This window comes from Aptenodytes forsteri, unplaced genomic scaffold (assembly GCF_000699145.1).
Source record: "Aptenodytes forsteri isolate BGI_AS27 unplaced genomic scaffold, ASM69914v1 Scaffold96, whole genome shotgun sequence".
NCBI classification, from domain to species: Eukaryota; Metazoa; Chordata; class Aves; order Sphenisciformes; family Spheniscidae; genus Aptenodytes; species Aptenodytes forsteri.
In genome coordinates, this window is record NW_008795029.1 from 692,528 (window position 1) to 718,193 (window position 25,666).

Genomic DNA, 25,666 nt, shown 5'->3' on the forward strand with positions numbered 1-25,666 from the left:
AAAACATGTTTTTTTACTAGTAGTCATAATCAAAATATATTTTTTCCTTTTTTTCTTCAAAATCCCAGAACATGCTAAGTGTCTCTAAATATGGCTGTAAAACAGGATGAATGCTTGCATTTCCCCTCCTGCAATGTTCACGGGAAAAGCATAATCCATTCTGTTAAATAGGCCTCTTACCCTTTTCTTTCCAATACTCTCTCATTTTCATGTTGTCTCCACAACCACCCGCAACCCAAAACAAGCAAAATAAGTATGTGTTTAAAGGGATAATCATTTTTTTTAGATAATCTGGCAGATTGGCCCCTCTGTGATTAATCTGACATGCTGCCACTTCTCTATGTTCAAAGCATGGTATTTGAAATGAGCTAATGAATGTAGATTGTATGGGCACAATACAGTGGGGGCTCTTAGTTATCACTTTTCCAAAATTTCCACTGAAATCAGGTGAGAACATACGCTGAAGGCTGCAGGAATCAGTCTTTACATCTGAACAACTTGTTCTGTGTCCTTTCACACTTTCTAAGTCTTACGCAGATGATCCCATGAGCTACCCATCCGCTGATGGAGTCCCATAAAAGCTTTGTGCGTGGCAGATTTAGAAACTGTTTAGCTACTGTGCCTCAGAACCACCACATTGTGATCATATGCACTGCGTTGTTTATAAATATAACTGTAAGTGTTATTAGTTGATGACTTTACATAGTAGGTCACTTTAAACCTAAGATCTCAGTAAAGGCTGCTGTCAGGCAGAACCTGGCTTTTTCAGGATTTAGTGGCAGCATGGGATACATACCTAATCACTTCAGAATCCTCCGTGGAAGACACGTGGAAACTGCAGGTGCTTCAGTATAACCAGACAACTGACACCTGGACACTTCTCTTTTTACCCAAGCAACAGGCGGAAGAGATGAGTTTGATGAGCAAGAAATTGGGCAGCTATGATAAAGTCTTTTGATTAGAATGCATATTACAATTCTAAAACAAATGTAACAGCTTTGCTGCTGCTTATTGTGAGAGATAATTAGAGCAACTTTCCCTCACATGATTTTCTGAGTAGCAAATGCAGGGGGTTTATCTGGTATGCTGCTAAAAAAATCACTTTAGATTCAGAAGGGAGTTCTATGTGCTTGCTAGGGTAAGAACACCAGAAAAATAACTCTAATCCATGCTGCTAAAGGTCCTGGATGACACACTTCCTGCTATGATAAATATTTTAGGTGGAACAGATTTATGCTGTCAGTCGACTATTGGTAGTGGGTACGCTTATGAGGTGTGTTCAAGTCTTGTCTCCAAGTCACCAAAAAAAGACTTGCTGTCTCTGTCATATCTCAAAGTAACATTATATGCCCTGAGCTCTCCAGAACAGATGAGAGGCTGGAATGTGCACGCTTAGGCTTCTTTAACCAGATTAGGGTCCTTTACAGCAATATAAATGGTGAAAGGTCTATTTTGTGGCTCCTCATTTGGAAATGAAGTCGATGGAAGTGTTGAGTAGTGTTCTGACGCAGGCAAATTTGTTCCTGCCCAATGATAGAAATGTGGTCATTATGGAAAGGATTAAGACTATTTGGGCAGTGCTTAAATTCCTAACCTAAATACTCTGAATAACTCCCTGGAGGCTCTTCTTTCATCATAAGGCCTTCTACTTAGACTCAAATTATTTGCCAGAGTTAAGTGGTTTGAATACCTCCACTATTGGGACTTTTCAGTAGGAATGCAGGCACGCAGTGGTTCGGTAACTGCACAACAAAGATTTTGTGAAACTTATTAGCACTTCAAGTGATAGAGTTAAGAACTGACCGTGGACTCCAGATGTCTCATTTCATTTAAAAATCTGTTCTATACTTGTTAGGTAAATATTTTTTCATGGAGTTCTGTTGTGATTATACAAATTTATCACAATAGCTCTAAAAGGTTCCACACACCAAAAAAACTGACATGGAAGCAGCAGCAAGGCAGCTGCATTAAAATCACAACCAGAATAATAAGCACATTTCTTCAAAATGAAAAAAATGTTTGTCTTATTTCCTGAAGAAGCGCTCAGTAGGAAGATTTGTTAAGATCAAAGATTCAGGTGCCTAGTTCTGAAAGTTAAACTGTGAGTGGTAAGGAGTACACTTTTCATTAACAAGTGTTTAAGCCTTCCATGGTTGTTTAGAATTTTTTTTATAACATAGACACTTGGTTTGACCTTTTCCTAATAATAGTAATGACATTTAATCTAAAAGTATGAACAAATAGACAGCTCTCCAAGCAATGTAAATTCACACGTTCTTTTGAAGTCGATGGAGATCCTTTGATTTACATTGGCCAAGGAACTATTCCAGACAGTCAGGTTGTTCTTTGCATCCTTACGACAGTAAAATGCTCGGCCCTGCCAAAACAGAAACGTTGCGTGCAAGTGCTTAACTCTCCTTACTTTAATACTGATTGAGCAAAATCCTTAAAGACACTTGCATTTTTGATCTCTCATGGTACTGTTATCTAGCTATCACAGATTGAAATTTCCAGTGATTTATGATATGTATTTACATAAAATCTGATGATAGCATTACTGTACTAAATAATGACACAAATTGAGTTTATTCTGAGATTAGTATGTCTTCATAAGATATTAAGTTGAATATGAAAAACTAGGATTTTAAAACTGCTGATGCTGTTCTTTAGATTGTGCTATTACTACTTTTAGTAGCTTTTTATAGAAGTCATTTGTGATTTATGTTTTATGAAAATTGTTAAAGGATCATGCTTTTAAATATATCAGGTTTTATTGGCACTCAAAAATAAGAATTTCATATATAAAGTAACAGTATAGTTTGGCAGGTTTTGAGAGCCATTTTTGTAGTCTGATATCAATTAAATGAGTCTAAAGTAAGTGAAGCATAAAGCAATCTTTCTCTGCATCGTTACCTTCAGAGATCCCAAAATTTAAAACAAGGGGGCTTGATTTTATTCTCACTTACGACAGTTTTTCACTGGTTGTAAACTCCTTTAACTTGGTAAAGCTTCTCATTATTTACATGAATATAACTGAAAGATGAATCAGACCCAGAGGGTAGAAAAAGAATTAGCAGTAAAATGCGACAGGTAATTGAACATGAATTTTTTCACTTCTAGGCTTAATCATTTATATTTGGGTGATGTGTCTAGGCTGGTGTTTGTGGAGGAAGTCACACTGAATGCAGGCTCTGTGTTAGAAGGTGAAGGCAGACATCCTGATTTCTCTAGGTAACAGAAGTTGTAATTGCAATGTAGTTCACAGCCAATGTGAAACAGCTGCTACTCCGAGCCATCTAGAGAAAAAAAAAGCTAATATTCTATGTTGGCCCTGCTACGAATCTCATATGGACCCTTGTAATTTGGGCTCCTTTTCATCAGTAGTTTATGTATGTAGCTCGAAGTCCAGAATGAATTGGGTTCCTATCTTTACTCAGACACTTACAGTAGCTATTTTAGCTACTCATAAGTGCAGTTATACTGGAAAATGCAGCTATTAAAAATACTGCCTCACTGAAGAGACCTACTTTTGTATATTTAATTGAGATTGACAGACAACCTTTTGTGAACAAAACTGATATGCCTAACTTTATATTATGAGAGAATTACAGCTGGTACAGATGTGTCCATGCAGTTTTAAAGACCTCTAACATGTTCATACCTTAACATTTTGTGTCAGGATACTCACAGGAAAATTATCTTTTCTTCCACTATCAAGTCTTTTTGATTGATTGTAGTCAAAAAGGTATGCGTTGTCAGGTACCGCCCATTCCCTTATGTTTTATGCTCAGTAGCTTTTCCTAGGACTACACATGCCATATTATTGATCCAAGCCTAATGAGCCTTAGACCATTCCAGAAAAAGCAGTACTGAGAGAAAAAGGGAAAACGGGTCAGAAGCGAAAAAAAGAAAGCATGAGGTCGAAGTGAGATGAAGAAGGCATATGAGAAGAGGCTCAGAGTAATGTGTAAGGAAAAAAAACCCAAAGAATTTGGAATCCATACTTGATTTTCTTGCGGAAGCAATATTTAAGAAAATCTCTATGTATGATATAATTCCGAGAGACCTTTGATTTTTTCTTATTTTCTTTACTATTTTGGAATGAAGAAAGTGGAATAAAAGAGGAAAACAATATGCACAAGTAAGCTTCTGCACAGAGAAGGAATCAACATGGGGGTGAGATTTTTCAGTGGAAGCTGAGAGAGAATACTATATTACACAAATGTGACAGAATGATCCTGTGGAAGAAAGAAAACAACTTTTTCTTAATTTCTCTTGAATTTTACTATTCTACCTGCACACGCTAAATCTGTCTTTCTCTGCATGAGCATCATGATACAGTTGTTAACTATATGAACACATGCTTAGCAAAGGCCACTGTGACATTAGTACTTTATCATATCAAATATTTTACTTTATCTCCCAGTTTTAATTTTGCTGCTGAACAGAGTCCTACAATGCCCTGAAACATTATGAGTCTCTTCTAAGAGCTATTTAATGTCTTGGTATCTGAGTACCGTAAGACAAAAAGCTTATCTGTTCTGTTCAGGCAGAAGGTAGAAAAGAATGATTTAGGTTTTGTATGACTAAAAAAAAAATCCTAGTGGAAGGCTTTATCTGAAGGTTGTTTAACACATTTCCCTGAAGACTGGCAGTCTGATCTCTTCTGGAAAAATTCTGCTCATCTGGGGCATTGCTTTGCTTCTGATGCCTAAGATGAATGTGGGTATTCTCAGCTGCTTCTCATCGAGTCTGTCTGCCTGGCAGCACCGTGAGAGGAGAGGCACGCCGGTTCCACACTGCACGCTGCAAGCTCGCCTTGAGGAAGCGAAGTGTTTTGTGGGTGCAGTTGATCAATGCACCTGACCATCGGCTGAAACTATACTAAGAATGTGTGGTACTGAATTTCTAGGTACTTTTATTGATAACATTAATATTTACATTGTGGGCTCTCATGTAACAAAGGGCTTCACATGAATTATATCTCTGAACTGTCAGTCGTACTGATAGTTGTGATTTTTGAAGAATAATATTCCATCACAGAACTTTCTCGAGGACTCAAAGTTCTTTTTTTTTAATTTTAGGGAAGAATTAACGTATCAATAAGTAAATCAGAAATATATTGTCTTAGCACAATGCCAAGAGACACAGCTTTACCTAATAGTGGTATTTAACATACCGGTGTTCGAGACAATGAGCTATTTGCCCCACTGATCATGTAATCTGAATAATAGGTCGTCATAATTTAAGCTTTCTGCAGTTTAAATTTATACTTGAGTTTACAAATCAGATAAGCCCCTTGTCGCTGTTTGCCTCGCCACTGTTTTGACTTAGAGTACTGTAATAAACCGATCAGACATAAAGACCAACTTCTTTGCTCTATAACCCAGTGCACATAATGTCCTTTAAGTGCAGATCAATGTCTGTTCCATTTCTCAGCTATGTGCATTTCAGAAATACCTCTCAGCTGCCAGCTCACCTTCACCAAGGCAGTCTTCTCTGAAATGCCTTATATATCCCAGGCAGACTCTGAAACTGAACCTCTAAATCAAAAGACAAAAGGAGATGGATTAATCAATAAGGATGCTTTCATTTTCTCTATTTTTTCCCCAGGCTGAATCCCCAGACATAACAATCAAATCAGTCTAGTCTAAGCTATACCAGGGCCTATAAAGGTTACTTGACAAAGATTCTCTTTTTCACGCAGACAAGATAGTCGTGCTTTTTCTCCCTCTCTTTCTTTAAGTAGACTTGATTTTGGACTTTCACTTACAGCAGAAAATAATAGAACACTTCCCCTCACTCTCCTATTTTGCTTCTAAATATCTTCTGGTTTCAATATGCTACTATTTCTACCACAGTGTTTGAACAAGACTTTACACACTATATAAAATTATTTACTTCACTCATTGCTTAACAAGACTTGTTTTGGGAGGGTGAGAAGCCCAGTGGTCCTAAAGAAAATGGCACATTCAAGCATTTAAATGACGTTACTCACATTTAAGTACTGGCAGACAATTAACAACTACAAGTGACCCTCTGTGCGCTGAAATTGTCCTTGGACACGTTCTCAAAAATTTCTTTTTTAACTATATGAACTAATTATTTTCTTATTAACTAAATTTAACAACACGTGCAAAACTGTGAGTTTCTGAGTTATATTTTGTTATTAAAATAGTAAAATTTTCCCTTTTAACTGTGAATGCAGCCAAATCAACCTTAACATTCAGGTGGTATTTTCCTGGCTTGTTTTTGGGTTCCTGCTGGATCTGCCATTAACCATGAGTGATTTTGGCTTATCACAAGATATGAAAACTATTTACAAAAAAGAGTATTTGAAGGAATCGATGAAAATTATGTGTAAAGGTGGCCCTGTTGATAAAGTACATTGGGAAATCCAATAAATTTAGATAAAAGTCCCTTGCCAAAGTCAGGTGTTATGAGGGGGGATACTTCATTTCAGAAGAGAAGATGTACAATGGAATGGCATGAGGATAATTAATGAAGCGAAGAGGCAAGAGTATGTAAGAAGATAAGAGGAACGTGCAGTTCCCAAAGTTAGCTCTGTGCACGCTTGGTGTGTGAGCCTCCTGTTTTCTGGGTGTTGTTTTTTTACCTCTTATTTGTATCTGCTAGTTCTCATGATATTAAAATGAGCTATGCCAACTTAAATGACCAGAAAACAGGTTCAAAACAAATAAAATTGAGCATTTTTTCACATAGCTAGTAACTAGTGAAACTCCTTGCCACAGAGTGTTATAGATGCCAAAAATGTTAATGAGTTCTGGAAACAGAGACTCGAGGAGGAAATGTCAGTCAAGAGATATTAAACACAAAGATGAGATACAGCTTGCAGGTCAAGAGCTCCCTCATGGGCAAAGCCCTGGAAGCTGAGAAGGGAACTGGTGGGAGGCAGAGTGGAAGTATTCCTCAATATTTTTCCCTAAATATCCAGGACTAGATGAACACTTGGCCTGCCCCACTACCACTGTGCTTCCTTTCTGAACTTAAATCAAGAAGGAAAGCAAATCAAATCCCTATCTTGTTTTAATCTGTTTTAATGAAATAAAATGCAGTGTGGAACTGCACACTATTTTCTTTTCTAATAAAAATAGTTCAACCAGTTCAGATAGTATCTAAAATCTTGTTTCCTTTGGTTAACACAGACATGTAGGTTTACATACCGTCTACCCCAAAGAGTTCATCATGTAAAGCAAGATAAAGCAAACTGCTGCAATAAATAGAAGTGAGAATAAGGAGTATGTTTTATAATACTGGAACCATGATCTAAGCAAGTGCACATTTCCCATCTGAATCATATAATATTTGTTTGGTTTTTGTCTCCTCAGAATAACTATCCACTGTGCTTGAGTGCCAATCAGTGCAGAGTTTTGGCCAGGTTTACTTTAGAAACCCAGTGGAAGAAAACTGGGGGAAATATATGTGCTTTAGGCAAAGTGCTATGTAAGTTGGCATCTCTGATAAGGGCAGGATTAAATTAACAAAACTGGCAGCTTGAACAGGACTTTCTTTTTCTCTTTTGTGGGACTGACAATGCATATGGAACCCTCGAGTGCCATTTCACTGAGTTGGTTTTCATGTCTTTAGGCAGTGAATTAATTTACCAAGTCTATGGGAAAACCATTAGAGAGTTAGCAATTTCTTCATAAAAAGGAATCCTGCGAACTTTTATGTGTTTTATGTGATATGAGAGATGTCTTATGAATATAGTTCTAGAAGCTGGCGATGTATTATGCCAGCACCAGTACTGAAACTTCTCCCAGTTTCAATCTGGGCACTTAACCATAATATAGTATCTCCTACTGCTATACTTACCTACTCTTCCCACCAATACTAACTCGCTGCTTCTAATTTAGGCAAAGCCTAAGACACTCAATTAGGAACTGGCATTATGGATTTGTCGAGTAAGTTCTGTTAATTATCTTTTATGGACCAGTATGGTAGAACATTTACTTTAAGTACACTAAAGGCATTTAATAGTATACTCAATTTATTCTAGTAGTTTGCTAACTATGTTGTATGTTCTTAGGAGATGCAATTAGAAAATTATGTAACATTGCATCTGTCATGGAAAAGAACGTAATTCTATTGTTATACCTCTTCTATGTCAAATGCCATACTAATTACATCATTTGACAATTACTAACTATAACAGATTATACACATCCAAGTCATATAATCTCTTTCGTGAGTAAGATAGCATTACATAATTGTCAAATGACCCAATGGAAAACAAAATTAATGTACTGATTAGTCTTTCTAATCTTAATTATATATTTACAGCTTTATTAAACTTACAACGATAAAATTTCCTCAAATATCTAAGGGGCTTAGGATATAGATCCAATAAAAAACTTAAAAAAGGCGTTAGATAGAAATATGGTCCCAAGGTAAATAAAACTAAACTGTATTCTAAGAAGTTCCCATTAAGTGTCTGCCTAATCCTCGAGGTACTACAATCTATAATTTTCTTCCTTTTTAACTTAAAAATTCCCTTTGGGTTCTACTACCATGCAAGCCAGAGCTGTTTATATCTAAAGCCTGTAAATTAACTAGTTGTTTGTCTTCCATCCCCATAAAAAGTAAAAAAACCCAAAAAACACCTGGGCTCAGTGACTGCTTTTTGGTCTTAGTGCTGCTTTTCTATACAGTGTCTCCTGGGATGGACTCAATGTTAAAACAGCCACTTGGTCATATTTCTTCATTTTGAATGTACCCTTAGGAGCTCTGTCTAGAGCCTTACGTTTTGCTCACTTCTCAGAGTGCCCACCACACGTGTTAGAGTTTATCTGCAGTCAGATGACAGATGGGAGTGACACTCCAACTGTCTGTTCTTGAAATTACGACATCAGGCAACTAAGGTGATCCAAAATCCTTATGTGCGTAGTTGTTAGAAAGGTAAATGGGATTTGTACATAACCTATAGACTGAGCTTGCCTCCAAAGGACATATAAATGGCTGGAACTCGTCTTGAGTGTGAGCTGGGCCTCAGATTGCTCCATGAGTGTTTTATCATGGTCAGTGTGGACAGTTTCCCGTTGACAAGGAGATCTGTGATCTGGGAGCGACTTGCTCATCCTACAGGGAAAGTGATGTTTAGGTCACTGTCTTCTCCACTACGCTTTTGATTCAAAGTCTTGCATTGTGGAAATATTTTAGAATCAGTCTGATGAAATTTCTGTGTACTTGCAGAGACACACAATGTCCAACCACCAGTTCTTCTGACTAGTATTGTTGCACTAAGAAAGGAATAAAAGACACTACCTGGTGCCAGCCTTTAACTGTTGAGTGGAAAAAAACATAGCTTCATTTCTACTGCTGTAAGATTTTTAAAAGATGCATTGGTCATTACTAATGATGTCACAATATTTTATTATAGGTTACTTATGAAATTGCTGGTGCGATAGAAAAAAATAAAGATTCCCTTTCACAAAATCTCGTATTTGTAATGAAAAGTAAGTAAATGGTTTTGTGGTTGCTGTTGTTGTTAGAAATCAAGACATTATGACTTGACTTTAATTTTCCTTTTAGTTTTAAGAGAAATTTATATATATTTTATTTCCAGCAAAAGAAATCACCCTCATCTTTTTGAAGTATGTACACATTGTTTGAAATTTGCTCTAATTTAGAAAGCTTTTAAAATTAATGAACATAAAGCATCTTCATCATGTGATGTGATGTAAAGAACAAGAAGGTACAGTGTGATAGATGAGTATGACTTAAAGAAATCACTGAGTATTAATTAAAACAAAAATAAACCCCAGAAAACAGGGAAAGGAAATAAGGCTCCCAAAATCATAGAAACTGCAGTGGGATGCGCTTCACTGCTTGAGTACCTTTCTAAAAGCAGGAACTTGTGGGCGTTCTTATGTTTTTCAGTGAATGGATACAAATGGCCTTTGAAATACAAAATTAAATACCTTTCCATGTGCATATTATATAATTATGCCTATAATAAGGCATCCCAGTTTATTAATTAATGATTCATAATTAGATTATTAGAAACCTCTACCATTTACCCTTCCTGTGAAGAAAACCAAAACATTTTCCTCAGGGAAATGTCAGTGTATCCTGAGATGTTTTTTGTCTTTCCTCCAACCACTGCAGAGTCTTTCACTTAATATGTTATATATTTATATTTCTTTCCATAGGAATAGAGGTCTTTTGGAGGTCATATTTGTCTTCCAAATCAGCCCTGCTGTTACAATGTATTGTTTTTTAGCAGTTCTACTGTGAAATTAGCTAAACTCCCTAGTAAAATAATTGATGCATTTTAAGGGCAAACAGTGTACATTAAGGATGAAGAAAGAAATGGAAGAATTGATCTTGAATGTAATCCTATTGATTACAGTTTTAGAGGCATTCCAGTTCTCACTACTTGGAATTTACATGATAATCTGCCAAAGAGTATAAGAAGGTGTGGCAACTTCCAGTGTGTTCTACAAGAGAGAGCATTCTTCCATTCTCTCACATTGGCTCCTTTTGCACTTTCATTGCTATTTTGTGTAATCAGCTATGCAACTGTTAAAAAGGAAGAACGGAGGATTGGATTGCATACAAAATGTTGGATATGCTGAGAGTGAGTGTATATATAATTAAGAAGTCATAATAATAGCAATTATAATTAATGGAAAAATTCTGAAGACAGAATATTTACAAGCTTGTAAAGCATTTAAGGGCTATGTTCCTTCTTTTTTAAGTGAGTGAGGCATAAAACCTATTGATTGTCAGTGAGATATTTCCTTTAGGGTCAGTTTCATAAGTTATGTAGACGTATACCTTAAGTGCATGCTTCCTTTGAATTTCATTGAATTCGTTTCCTTAATCAAAACTTTTAAATATGCTAACAACATTAAAGTAATTTGCGTATGTGTGTAAGAATGTGGAACATATCTGTCCGACAAATAAATCAGGAGAGACTACTGACATAGATTTCATGTTTTAATTTGAAGGACGTAATTTTAATGCCTTTTCTAATGCTACTTATTACATTTATCCGTATTTTAAAAATATGGAAGTTTACTATGTCCACTGATTGTGCTGAACTTGTTTCAAGTATCTGATTTACTATCTTCCTCATAATTTTATCGTTCCTGTTAAGTAAGTAATGGTAATCTCCACAGAAAAAGGGAAACATCTATTGCATTTAAGCACCTAGTAAATATATCTTTAGACAGCTAATAAAGATCAAACTGAGGATTTCTACCTGCTATACTAAACTTAATGACATTATTTATGATGCTTATCCCATTCATCTTTCTGGTTTTTTGTTTGTTTTATTCACATGATGGGTGTGATCATAATGCCAGTTTGCTAGTTCTTGAAAAAAAGTAATAAAAATTAAGGATGCCTAAGAACGTATCACACAACAGGTTTTTAATACTTGTTGGTGCTGTGGCAATACAAACAGTATGTAATTACCATGCTAATCTTAAAAAGCCCAATGACCATAATCTCATAAATGATAACTTGACTGAAATTAGTATAAAATATCCTATCTGTCTTAAAATTCAGATTTTTATTTTTAAAAACACCTCTTGGAAGTGTATTTCTTTTGTACTTCACACAACAGGTTTTTAATACTTGTTGGTGCTGTGGCAATACAAACAGTATGTAATTACCATGCTAATCTTAAAAAGCCCAATGACCATAATCTCATAAATGATAACTTGACTGAAATTAGTATAAAATATCCTATCTGTCTTAAAATTCAGATTTTTATTTTTAAAAACACCTCTTGGAAGTGTATTTCTTTTGTACTAATTATCACCACTGCATCAAACATATGTATGGCATTGTCTTTTTTCTGTAAATGTTTGTAAGCGTGGTCTTGATGTAGAGAAATGTGAACCCAGCTTGCTACAGTTCTGTCCTTCACCTTGCCTTTTTTTTTTTTCATCCCTTCCCATATTGTGTTTTTTATCATTCTTTACCTTTGCTGCAGTGAGTGTCTATAATTTATTTCTGCCAAGTGCCATGATCATTTCTAAATACTACATATTAGGTAAATGTGGTGCAGAATGCATCTCATATTGCTTTAATAGATGGATCAATTTGGAGTCTGGAACAAGACTCAGAGGTGATTATCACAAAAGTAATTAAAAGTAATTAAATTTAGATCACAGTCGTCTGAAATTGTTTCCCACCCTGTTTTGTTCAGCACAGGACCTGAATATGTTTAAAAATAGTGTTACTGATGGCTGACATCCTTAGATATTGAATGCTCTTTGATAACTATCATAGTATAATAGTTTATCAGTTTGTCCACTTGTTTTAAGTTTATTTATTTAATTCTATCTCCTACTGTATGTCTTTTTACTTCCAAATACAATATATTTAATTTTCTAACCTGTATTTTATCTTCATGTATTAATTTCTTCTTTTTTTCTCAGCCAGTGAAAATGTAGTCATCAATCAATTGTTCCAGTCCAAGCTGACACAAACTGGATCACTTGTTCCTCCATATCATTCCCTTAAAATCAAAGGGTGTAAAGCAGCTTTGCTGAGTAAAAAACCATCAGTAGCCTGTGCAAGTGGAGAAGCAAAGAAATATATTGAGCTCAGCAAGGTAAGAATTTAGGACTCTTTCTGCTCTTTGCTCCTTGAAGATTTTTCTCAGTTACTTTGTCATTTCTGAAAGCTCCTTGTTCTCTGCTTCATTCTCTGTAGTCATTAAACTATTAAAATAATCTAGTACTTAATATCTACACTAAAGGAATAGTGACAACTAACAGGTCATAATTTACTAACACTCATAATGCTGGTTCAAGAACCTCTTTCTCGGACTCTCTGAGCAGGAGGTTGGGCCAGATGATGAGGTGCCTTCAAGCCTGAATCAGTCCATGATTTTGTGGTTCCAGGGCTTAGCAGTGGATGCAATATTACTGATTTTTGGCTGTATAGGAACAATTCTTTGTTTTGTCTCCTTGGCTGACTTTATGATGAATAGTTGAGTAAATTAAGACATAGGAAGCACAAAAATAAAACCTCAATGTCTTTATTGTGTTAACTTGAGAAGATTTCTGGTTTGCAAAAGGTAGTTTGTGTGGTTTTGTATGAAGATCAACCCTGTACATTTTGGAAAACATTGTTATTTTAAATGGTCACTTGCATGCAAATTTTCCCAGTCAATTTGAAATCAAATCAAACTCTCCCCATTTCTGAACTTGTCTCTTTTTCTGCTAGCTAAGTCAGCTAAAAAAGTTCAAAAAAAACCCCAAACAAACCAAAAAAGGGGGGGGGGATGAAACTTGGGAGGCTATCAGAAAATTAATTGTTCATGTCACATGGAACATCTCTCTTTTGATGAGAAATAACATGATTTGCTGAGTCCATTCTCGACAGAGCTTTGGAATTCCTCCTTCTTCTAGAAAAGAAGCAAGCAGTTCTCACAATACATCAGCTGCCTCACCAGGCTTCTTGAATCTTACGACTCTATTTTTGGCTTACAGCTGCATAAAATTGGTTCTGTCATGGGATTAAGGAGCCTGCTCTCATGTGTCATTGTGGAAGGCTTTATGCAAGTACATCCATAGAATAGCAATGGGAGTTTCCTTATAGCCCCCCTGCTGATAGTAGCATAATTCCTGTCTACTGTTCTTGTCAGTAATCTCAGTGGAAAAACTTAAGTTGAAGTGAATGGTGTTGGTTTAAGGCTATATTTAACAAACAGCTGAGGCATCACAAGGTGCCTTTAGGTGCCTTTCCACTATAGTAACAGCTTCCTAGAGGAAGCTTCCTAAGGCTGTGAAAAAGATCCTAGTCCCCCATACATGGAAGGAAGTATGAAAAGCACGTCTAAGTTAGAAGCCTAATCAAGCCAGGGGGAAACACCACACAGCTGGGATCTCTGAAACTATGAGGTTTTTGACCAGTCCAGAATAGCTTTTAACCTGGAGTTACTCTCTTGAGAGATAGAAGACATATTCAAATTCCTTTGGGAAGCGTGATAAATTAAGTCAGAAATTCCAGATTCAGTGAGAATGCTCTAAACTTTTAGGTATTAGATGGAAGGTGGGAAGAACTTCATCCTTCATCTGCCCACAGAGACAAGGATGGCTTGGCTTCTCAAAGGTAGGCTTTGAGAAGAGCTGCGCAGGTGAGACAGAATACCACTTAGTTTGTAGATACTGAGTTGGCCTAATTTGAGCAAGGTACTGTGCTGCCCTGCAGGACGGAAGCAGAACTTTAGATATCTAAGTTGTTCCAGTGGCAAAAAAGAGACACGTGTTATTTTGGAATAGGCACCTGATGCAGGAGCTGGAAGTAGGTAAGTGCTTAAATTCTTTTGTGGATCAAGCCCACATCTATAACTGTGCTGTCCCAAATAATTGCTTCCCTTTTCCAATATAGCCTTGAAAATCCAGTGTGATGGGCTGGAATAATGTTGGGTTTGTTTTTTTGTTGTTGTTATTGTAATTGGAAATGCAATGTAAGCAGCATTTTCTTATCAGCTTAGAATTAAAATGACTATATGTTGGAAAATCATAACCACTGCATTTTTATTGGAGTTTATCCTGAGGGTAAATGCAATAAAGAGAAAAAAAAAGAAAGGCAGGGGTGGGGGGAGAAAGACGGACATTAAGGCAAAAATTATCAACCAGAGACTGGCATTCCTTTTATATCTGGAATTTGAGTTGTAACAAACATCATACTGTAGGCAGTGAGAAACACAAAATGGAAGGTATTGATGTTGCTGTGTATGCGTAGTCATCTAGACTCCACCATATCCAGGGAAGAGAAGTAGACACTGTCAGAGGTCAGATAGGAGTTTGTTGTGATTCCCCTCCCCTTTCAGCTTGTCATCTGCAGTCCTAGCTACTTGCTAGGTTATATAATTATAGATTTCTCAGTGTATGGTCATGTATCTACCTGTTTACCTTTCCATAAATGACTCTTCCCTTGATTTTGAGCATGCTGTCACAGGTAAGGATGGTCTACCTCTTTGAACTCACCACTCTACTTGTAGCAGGGTCCAAGAGAACAGCATATCTATCCTAAGATAGACATGAACAGATCTAATAGTTGGCCAGAATTTCAGAACACATAAGGAGTCATAGGAATTTGGGGACGCCAGCTCAAGTCTCTGTGACTTATGAAGACTGTGTCGCGTTTTCAAATAAAATAGAACGTATCTTCATTGATGCTCTCACAACTCTCTTTTGCTCACATCAGCTCTTGCTCCCTCATTTTTCTGTAATCTTTTCCTAGTGCATACTTTGGTCCTGTTGCCTTCCCCTCGCTTCCTTTGAAAGAATCAGTGGGTTTCAGAGTTCATACAGGAGAAGTCTAGTCACATGAATGCACATCACTAACAGAAAGCTTTTCTTTCCATTGACCTTGTATTGTTTCTCTTTATGAACACTTTGTCTGTTAGTTGAAGAACTCATCTATTGCAAAGCTTCTGGTATGTCTTCTGGTTAAAGCTTTAAAATATTCTGCTGGTAAAGAGAGATTTTTTAGGAGGAGGTTTTAGCTTCTTAACAGAGATTACAAAGTTACATATATGTATTTTTTTTGTAGATTAGAGGTACAAGATTTTCCAACATAAGGCTACATATTAGAGGGTAAGAGAGAAGTACAGCTTCGGTGATGTAGTCTTGTTCCTTAGCCCATAGTTGAAGATGTCCAAGTTTGGAGAGTTTGACTTAAATTCATTTTTTGTCTTTGCCTTGTTTCCTTTCTTTTCTCTCCCTCGTTCTGAATCAAAAACTTCTTTCCCATGGGAAGAAGTATGCAACACAGGACAGCAGGCAGGAACTTTAGCATCCAAAGCATTGTTCCTGGCTCTTCTGCTAACTCAGGAAATGGTCTTGAACTAGTGACTTAATCTGTTGGGAGGAAGGGGTGAGTGCATTATCTGTCAAGCGGAGAAAACTCTATTTTAGTTATATTCCTCAATTATTTTGTAAACTTTAACTGAGAAGTGTCATTGGCATGCTAGCGGTTCTTTTTATGAGAAGACCCGGAGCAAGCAAATCTCTTTCACTTTTCTGTTTTGAAGTTGGGGATGAATTTGCCTTTAAAATCTCATTGCATCCTAGTAAGTGAGATTTGAAATAAAAAAGAGCTCCAAAGTTTATCGTAGTGAGTAGAGAATTGCTTGCGCCGCAATATTTTTAATGGAGTTTGGCTTGAGTGGGCCAAGCTGAGGAAATGTACACTTTTTTGATGCAACTGGAAAAAAACAGGAGTAGGCCAGAACATGCTGACTTGATAGAAAGGGAGTTTTATGGGGTAACTGGATTGGAGAAAGACAGTGAAAAAAAGTCGGAGATGAAAAGGCTGTCATTGATATAGAGGTTTGAATCTAAGAGCTTGGCCAAATCCTGGAACGCAATAATTTTGCCAGCCTTCCTGTAGAAAGTTTAACAAAAAAAAACTAATTTCTGGGACCACTTTTAGGATTATTATTGCCATTTTAGTCTCAAGGATAGGAAGTAGAACAGCAAAAAATAAATCTGTTTCCCACACCCAACTCTGATGTATAGGATAACATTGGTTCTAATGAGATATGAAGTTATTGATAATTTATGTCTATAGTGGGTGAAAATGGGTTAAAAAAGAAAAGACAAAAAAGTTAACTGCATTCACTTGTGCAGGAAGAAAAGAGAAGGGTTTTTTTAATATTAATATTATCGTTTTGCCTTCAAGATTTTTTTAATGATCTGTGCTTACATTTACTTATGCTTAAGCATCTGCCAAAGACATAAGGAACCTTTTCAGAGAGTTACAGAATTATGCTACTTACAAGGCAGACTGTATGGGATACTAACTGCACAAGTCCTGCTTCTGCAACAGAGTTCCAGATCATATTGCTTTGCCCAGTTATTTGGAAAAAGTATTTTATCTTTCCAATGGTATACAGGTGCTTTTGAAATCAAAACTTTCTTGCTAGTCATGGCTCTGCAGATACTTGAGGATATTTATCCACTTTCCCAATTCTTTCTGAAACTCAAATAGTTGACTATGACATACTATTTGTATCAATGTTTTCCCTTTGTTAGTAAATCGTGTAACAATGAAAATGAAGGTTTATTGCCCATCTTGAGATAAAGGTATTGTGTGTGTGCTTTTCTCCCCCACAGCTGTTGAAAAAGAAAGGAACATCCTCATTTCTTCAGAGACTGGAACGAGGGGGCCCAACCACTGTGGCAATACAGCTCAGGGTTAGTGAACATCTTCTGGACAGAAATTTACAAAAACAAACAAAAAAAACCCACAACATTTTAAAGGCAGGATTAGTCTCCACAGATTGCAATGGAAGAAAGAAAAATCATATGCTTGAGAAAGCCACTTGCATGGCCAGGTCAAGCCTTTTGAGAAAATGATGTTAAAAAGTTAGGAATAGTATACGTGTTGAGCAATTGCCTTTGCTGCACAATAATGATTGATAACTGATTTTTTTCCCACAGAAATCACTCACAGATATTATTGGGAAGCTGCAGAACTGCACGCCACATTCTGTTCGTTGTATAAAGCCTAATAACTCCAAGTTGCCAGATACTTTTGACAATTTTTATGTGTCTGCTCAACTGCAGTACGTTGGTGTCCTAGACATGGTCAAAATCATACGTCATGGATATCCGATACGTCTCTCTTTCACAGACTTCTTGTCAAGGTAAATTCACTTAAGTTTCATAAAAACCTTTTCTTACCTACAGTACAAGCCTTCTGTCATGCTCTGGTAGTGCTTGCAGTGTTGTTTTGCTGATGAGCCTTTCAGACTTTCTTCAGAGAAAAATCATGTCTGCCAGCAAGGGGCGTAGGCTTGTTATTTTTTAATTGAGGGAATCATGAAATTTGTGGACATATATTTATAAAGATCATTAGCAAAATGTATTCAATTTAAAAATATAACTTCATAAAATATTTATATTTTTATAATTTATGCTATTTATATGATTTATAAAATACAAAATATTGCATGTTGTCTCCAGGTAATTAAAAAGCAGAAGGAGAAATAGTCTAATTTTTCAAGTTTATCGGTGTAGGTGTCATGGGTTCAGTATTTGTATTTCATATGCTAGGATTTGTTTCTGAATGGTGATGCGTTATTAATGCTCATACCACAACTCCATTTTAATTATTGTTGTTAGAAATGAGTGAAATTTTGAATTAATGTGAAAAGACAAAAAGGTATATGTTACTGCTTCTGGCTGAAGGCAAACTCTTTTCCCCCATCTCCAATGCAGTTTTGGGGTTTTGGCTCACAAAATGCTTCATCAAAGAAAGAGCACCTCTCCTCCAAGAGATGTTTGTTTAGCAACCTCATGATGTTCCTCCTCTCTGCATGTTCTGCTCCTTGACTGATGTATTAAGCAGTCATGGTCTGGCCCATGTAGTATTTTCCTTCTGAAAAACAGCATGGGAATATCAGCTGCTTACACACATCTAAACTTTCAGTTGCCTTCTTGGAAAAAGTTGTGGATGCTAAAATACTGCTTGGACAGGATCATATTCTCTCTGGCAATTCTGTAAATATTCAAAAAGTGCAGGAGTATAGGAGTTTGTAATCACACGTGTTTCACAAATAAGCCATCTCTGTCCTACCACAATATTCATCCTGCAGCGTGAATCCAGAAGTGCAGGCTGGTTGAGGAGAAGATGCAGGTAGTGTGAGATTTGGAAAAGCAGGCTGCTTTCATATTCAGAAGTGGTAGGGGCAATCTCTATAGAGCCATTTCTATATTACTGAATTGAACACTTCAACGGACTATTACATCGGCACAAAACCACAATCTTTTTTACTGCTAAATCTTTACAATGGTTCCTGGCAGGGATTTGATCCTTGCCACTTAGCTTTTCTCACTGCAATTCCCAGATACAGGTTGGGGGTTAGCACAGGCCTGGGACCATTCCTGGTGGGCAGCGTGGAGGTAGCTGCTGTCTTTTGGAGGATAAAAGAGAGTAATCATATGTACAAAGGTCATTTTATTCAGTTGGCTTCAGTGCCAGAGAATGGTCCCAGGCGTGTTCAGTCTAACAGTATAGGATGAGTCTGGCATGTTGTCTTTTTTTGAGAAACTTTATTTTAAAATATCACTAAAAGAATGTTTGAAGATTCAGATATAATTTAAACCTTTTTCTTCCACTCCTTCAAGTATGTCCCAAAGACAAATTTTTACCTAGAAGTCTAGAGGACATCTGGTGTCTCACAACAAAGATTTGCAGTAATGATAGTAAAACAAGAATAGCAACAAAACCCAACAATATGATGCCAGCAACATTTATGCTATTATTTTAAAGTGTTCTAGTTTTGTTACTCTCCATCTTTATCCCTTTTCCTCCACAATAAATTATCTTTATACGTTCTTTGCAGCTGAGCCCCTGTCTTTTTACCTATTTGCACCAGGTCCTAATAATTGTATTATTATACATAAAATGAATTAAACAGTGGTGGGGCTAGCATGGTGTCATTGAAAATGAAGTCCATTTTATAATATTCCCTGTGAATATACATTGAACCTACTCAGAAGTTAGCAATAATCACTCTGCATACATCTCTTGACACTGCTGATTTTCAGATTTGTGTACAAATAGGAACACAAAGCTCTTGTCCCAGCAGTACTGCAAGAAACCATCAGCGTTCTAAGGCTTTTTACAGTAGTCATTCCTGTCACACAGGCCAAAGCTTATCTTTGAACAGCAGAACATGCGAATTCTTCACTTTACTCACCATGACCAGCTAACCTTCATATTCACATTCAGTGTATTTGGATAATGCTTTTCATTTCAAAAAGCGCAAGCGTGTGGCTATTTGTTCTGTTATTGGCTGAAAAGTACAAAATTTTTAAGCAGAAATGGTAGTATTAGATTGCAGTTCAAAAGTACCGTCAGTTCTTAATGCTGTATTTTTTTAGCCAATAGACTACAGGTAAGAAAGAGTAAAGAATTATTGAATTCAGAGATTATGAGCTGCCTTTTCAAAAAGTCTTCTAAAAAACTGTCACTTGTACTACAACTCTACATTGCCTCAATGACTGGACAGGATGGTTTTGGAAACCGGGTAATTGGTTTTGGTGATATTCTTGTAAACTGGGTTTGCTTTGTTGGCTGTTCAGCCTAACTCTGGTCTTTCATTGATAGGAATGAGAAATGATTTTGTCAGATTTCCATATATGCTTATAGACCTGAAGTTGATAGACTTTCTCACCTTTCAATTTTTTATTTCCTTTGGTGTCAAACTGGTATTTCTAGTGTTCTAATACTTGGGAAAATAGTATCTTCTCTATTTCTGCAATTATTTTTCCTCCATCGTGGCTCTTCTTTTGCATGGTTCAGAATGGTCTGTGATTTCCAGTCCCTAGGTGAGCAGCAATGGTTGCACTGGTATGCATTCGGGCAGACTTTTTGCATAGGCACTGAGCTACTGAGTGAGATGGCTTTCCAAGAGCTGCTTCTTGCAGAACAGTCAGGATGCTGCACAAGAGTCTAAACCTCTCTCTCTGAGATACTGGTTATTATTCTTCAAGTTGCAAAAGAGAGAAAAAATGACATCAACTTAAATTTTACTTAGGGTCCCTCAATCCCAAACCAATACAAATACCATACAAACAGGTAAACTATAAAATGTCAGTTATGTTAAGTAGTGATCACAATAGGCCACAATGATACTGGTGTGTATGTGAACAGACTCCATTCTGAGCTATCCTGGAACCAAGAAGAAAAGAAAAAAACAAACAGAAAAACTATTGCTCTAGATAGAGATGAATAGTTAGAGGCTTAGTTATAACCTCATAATTAAGGAAGGATCATGAGCAGGAGTAAGATCTGAAAGACAGTGAAGGCTTGCTGATTACCTTCAAGTGCAGAAATATATACCAACTGATAGGGCCTCCACTTTCTGTGGTATTTTGACATCTGGAAGAAGCCATTATATTCAGAAGGCCAGGGATAAAATACAGCACTATCACAGTGAATGAGGATGATGTTCCTTTCTTTTCTCTTTTCCTTTCTTTTCCTTTCTTTTCTTTTCTTTTCTTTTCTTTTCTTTTCTTTTCTTTTCTTTTTAGTAGGGAATAAGTGTATTTCTTTAATATTATACTGATGATACTGAGTGGGAGGGGGGAGAAAAATCAGGAAACAAAACACAGGGAAAGATGAAGGAATTGTTCTTTATTCACTGTAGGAAGCTGTAAATGTGAATGCTCTTACCAAGTGCTCTTACTGGGCTGAAAAATTTTAGCCTCCCCATGCCTTTCCCCAAGGGGCAAAGGAATTACTCCCCACTACTCTGGGGAGAAAGACCTTGACAGCTGACAACAGAAAAACACAGAGGGAGAAAGAAAAAAATAGACAGTTCCGTCTCTTAACTCAATGAGGGATGCACCTAAAAATAATGAAATTTGCCTACACCTTAATTTTTTCTTGAATGTTTTGTAAGAAATTGAAATATGAGTAATTTTTGCTTTATTCTGTCATACTTTGCTGTGTCCTTGTTTGTAAATACTAAATACTAGTAAGGACACTTGATTTTTGCGCAGGTTTTCTCGTTTGAAGAGGAGGGTTTCCTCCCTATTTGAGTCATGCTAATTAGCCATTTGACTCTGTGGCCCAAAGGGGGAAAAAAGATGTAAAACACAAGCTATCCTGATATAGTTGACAAGTGTGACCCTATGAACTATCAGTCCAAGAATTACAAGACTTAGAGGTAGCAAAATATATCCCCAGATGGGTGCCTGTGAGAGGTTTACCCATAAGTGTAAGATTTTCACCTTCAGTTTGCGTCTTGGAGTCCTTCTGATGGGCTGAGTTTCGGTGAATGCAGCTGTGTGGTTCACAGCTTGGCTTAGCTCAGCTGCAAAGTGTTTTATAGTAGTGATGCAAGGAAATCTCTTTTTTCTAGAGCTGAATGTACTATGCAGTTCTCCCGGGCTTACCTGGCTTGAGAAGTAGAAGATATTAACGGCAGGTCTGAAAGCACTGTGCAAAATCAAAGAGAGATTGTGGCCCGGATCCCAACTTGAATTCCCAAAAGACAGTGAATTGCTACCCTCCTCCACCCTCCCTGCAGTATTTGTGCATTTACTTTTAGGGTCTTCCTTATCATATAGGTAATGTGGTCAGAGTTAAAAAAGGTAATTAATGAAAAAAATTAAAACCTTTTTTTTTCTGGCTAATAAAAAGACAGAATGTTTGAATTAGGGGCCTTTGTGGTAAAGGGATAGAATATCGGAAAACCTGGATGTTCTATCAGTAATACAGACAGTACCATTGCTTTCTTAATTGGATGAACTTGAATAAATTTCTATTGATATCTAATTAGGGATTAATATGACTGGTCTTTAGCATATATTTATGAGTCACATTTGAACTCTTATGACGGCTAAAGAAAGACAGTAGCTAAGGAAAGGTCATATTTTGCAAGAGCACTGCTTCCTGGGCTACAAAGCTTAATCGTTATTTCTATTGCTGTCCTTTTTGGATTTACTGGTTCTGCTTCTGCATTATCAAAGTAAAAGTTGACAGCTGCTAGGTGTACCCCTCAATCACCAAAGTTCGTTGATCAGAAGAGAAATCTTGTGGAAATTCTGGTTCTTAAGGGGAAGCTGTGACAGTTACTGTCAATGAATATATAACAAAAATGGGAATTAATAAGGTCAGATGCTATTAAATGCTGTAAAAACAGGCAGCACCAATATAATTATGAAATGATATATGTGATTTCAGCGGATTTGCCGACTCCAGCTGCAGTATTTCTGCTGAATTTGCCTGCAGTGTTGGCTCAATTTCTAAAGCTCTTTGAGTAGAGAGATAGAAATCAGTTTTTACCTTATCTTTAAAATAGAAAGCCTTGAGTAACATGCATCTTAGACTCCTGGAAAAGTTTACCCATATATTTTGCATTAATATCTTCAGATTTGCTCTCAGTGGGCTAGATTTTGAAATTCTAGTTTTGCTTTTATGTCAAGGTGGTGGCACAAAGAATGTTGTGAAGAGTTCAAAGTTTCCAATTTGCAGCCCAAATTGGACGCATAGGTAAAGTATCCTCAAATATGCTTTTCCTGGAAGAAAGAAAACAGTAAAATAACCATGGCATTAGGAACCGTCTGCAGATGGCTGTTTCTTTCCAGCATTTAGCATTTTGACATCTTATTTAAAATTAGGGTAATTCCACTGAAGATATACAAATAGCTGTTTAGCAGGAACGTAGTAATTTGTTATGTTTTTGGTTTTTGGTGCAATGGCAAAAAAGTAAGTATCAGTGTGTGCTCTATTACCAGTATAGAACAATAGGTCTCAGAAACTCTCTGGGGCACAGACAGAGCCTGGTTGTACAAGCTTAATATCTAGAACCTAATCTCTTTGCATCAATTAATAAAATGGATCCTGGCTGACTTGCGTGTCATTCACCTCACTTGGTACTCAAGGAAGACATGTAAAATGGCAAAAAAGTAAGTATCAGTGTGTGCTCTATTACCAGTATAGAACAATAGGTCTCAGAAACTCTCTGGGGCACAGACAGAGCCTGGTTGTACAAGCTTAATATCTAGAACCTAATCTCTTTGCATCAATTAATAAAATGGATCCTGGCTGACTTGCGTGTCATTCACCTCACTTGGTACTCAAGGAAGACATGTAAAAGCCATTTGGAATATAAATTTTTAAAAATAATGATAGTGATCAAGGACCCATCTAGAGTAATGAGGTGAGCTTATATTTCTTGCTCAGTGAAGTACAAGAATACAGTTGTTCAGGCATGTTCAGGTAAAAATGAGGCAGTAAGACGCTCTGTTTCGCTCATTCTGAACAATTTTGTTTTGGTACCATCCTACTCTACAAACACTCCTCTACCGTTAGTGTTTTGTAAATTGGATTAGAAATTAAAATTAATTTTTCCTCTCTCTTTCTTCTTTAATGTTGTTCACCAAGTTGCTTAACCGTACCCAGTGCTTTGCTCTGCCTGCGTTTTAGTTTCCTTGGTCAAGGAAGAATTTATGAACTACTGCCTTAGAGATTGAGGTTCACGTCACACATATTTCTTGTGTCTGGGACACTGCTTAGCAATGGAGACTGCAAGGTCCAGTTGCACAGGTCCTGAAATAAGACATCTGTGTTAGCCTTCCCTGCCATTTGTGGCAAACCTTCAGGACTGTTGGACCTCAGGATAACCTCTGTGGATTATGTGAACTGATAAGCAAATTGAGCCTTTCACTTAGCTGATGAGAATTGCAGGATTTCTATGAGAAAAAAACCCATGTTGTTCAGAAAGCCCAAATAGTTGTCTGGTAGTGTGCTATTCCTTGTCTTTATTTCTGCACTTTCTAGTGTTTCTTGGAATTTCATTACCGTCTCTCAGGTTTCTAGACTGTCTTTTCTGGGTTTAACTTTTTCAACTCAGTCTTGGGTTTTCCATCATGGAGCTCCCATCCTGCCTTCTGTTGCTGCTCAAGGAACAGCAGAGAAAATTTCATACTGTGAAGGAGAACATGAAGGCTGTATGTAAAGACATCTCTTAACAGTGTTGCAAGAACAGATAAGTCACTAGAATGTTATGATTTACCATTTCCAATTCTCTTTAAAAATGGCTTAAATTGTATCAATCCAGTCTTTAGTTTTACCTGTGCATACGCAGACACGCAGCTTAGATTATAAGTAGTTGTTTGTGTTCACTGGTAAGACAGTGTCATGTGCAGGTTTGGAGGTACAGTATTAGACCACCTTCTTTTTCTTCTTATTATTCCTCTTCCTCTTCCCTTTCCTCTTCTTCCCCTCTTCTTCTCCTTCTTCTTCCTCCTTTTCTTTTCATTAGCTAACTTTATCCTCCTCTGTGGACAGAATATGTTAAAATATCTAAATTACAACATGTAAGCTGTACAGAGTCAATTAAAAATAAAGAATGTCTAAGATTTGATGGCAAAAATCCATTTTAATAGGAAATATTAGGAAGGAAGATATGGAACACAATGATAATGGATTCTTGTAATAATCATAGCAGTGTGGGTGAAAAAAATATGTTCGACGCCTATTTTAATTACAGGTTTTCCTCTGATTTCAGTATGAAGTTCTTCTTAGATGAAATTCTTCTTAGAAGTTACACTTAACTGCAGATCCTGAAATCTGCAGTTCTACTCAGGGCAGCAGTCATTGATACTGAAATGCTCTAATTGTGGACTTTAGGTCAAAAATGGCTTCAGAGCACTTAATTGTTACTAACTCATCCAGACAATTGACTTTGCTTGAAGGTCATTCTGAAGAGATACCTTCTTTCTCAGGCAGGCAAGTTTATGTTCATGCTAATATTGCTTTGTCAAATAATGTCTGTCTTTCTGCAACTGGCATAAAGCCATTATTAATAACTATTGTAAGCTTTTGATCAAATTTGTACTATTAGCTGATGCTGTATTGCACGGATGTGTTGTTTATGTTTGTGGATCTTGTGTGGGACTTATCATGGCATATCTGAACTCCCTTTGTCCAGAAGCTTTTTGGTCTTCATTTTTTTTTTCTCTCTGTCTTTCCTCTCTCTTTTTTACCTCTTGAAAGCAGGAAAGCTATAATATTTTATAATATATCATTTGTGAATTTAAAAAGTGCAGCAAAACATTTCAGAGTGTCATGAGCAAGTTAGGGAGGGCATTAGTGAGGATGATGTACTGAGTAGATTGCAAAGTGATAGGTCATCACACTGGCCCTTTTAGCT

At 36.8% G+C, this 25,666-nt stretch overlaps 1 protein-coding gene across 1 annotated transcript in view; it reads left to right on the forward strand.

The window, feature by feature from the left end:
• The window catches only part of MYO16 (myosin XVI), a 322,187-nt gene that overhangs the window by 218,326 nt on the left and 78,195 nt on the right, over window positions 1-25,666 (forward strand). Inside the window, exons 24-27 of the mRNA XM_009276139.1 lie at window positions 9,401-9,476; window positions 12,414-12,589; window positions 17,109-17,189; window positions 17,436-17,641. Coding sequence (XP_009274414.1) covers window positions 9,401-9,476; window positions 12,414-12,589; window positions 17,109-17,189; window positions 17,436-17,641 — 539 coding nt within the window. The remainder of the gene's footprint in view (window positions 1-9,400; window positions 9,477-12,413; window positions 12,590-17,108; window positions 17,190-17,435; window positions 17,642-25,666) is intronic.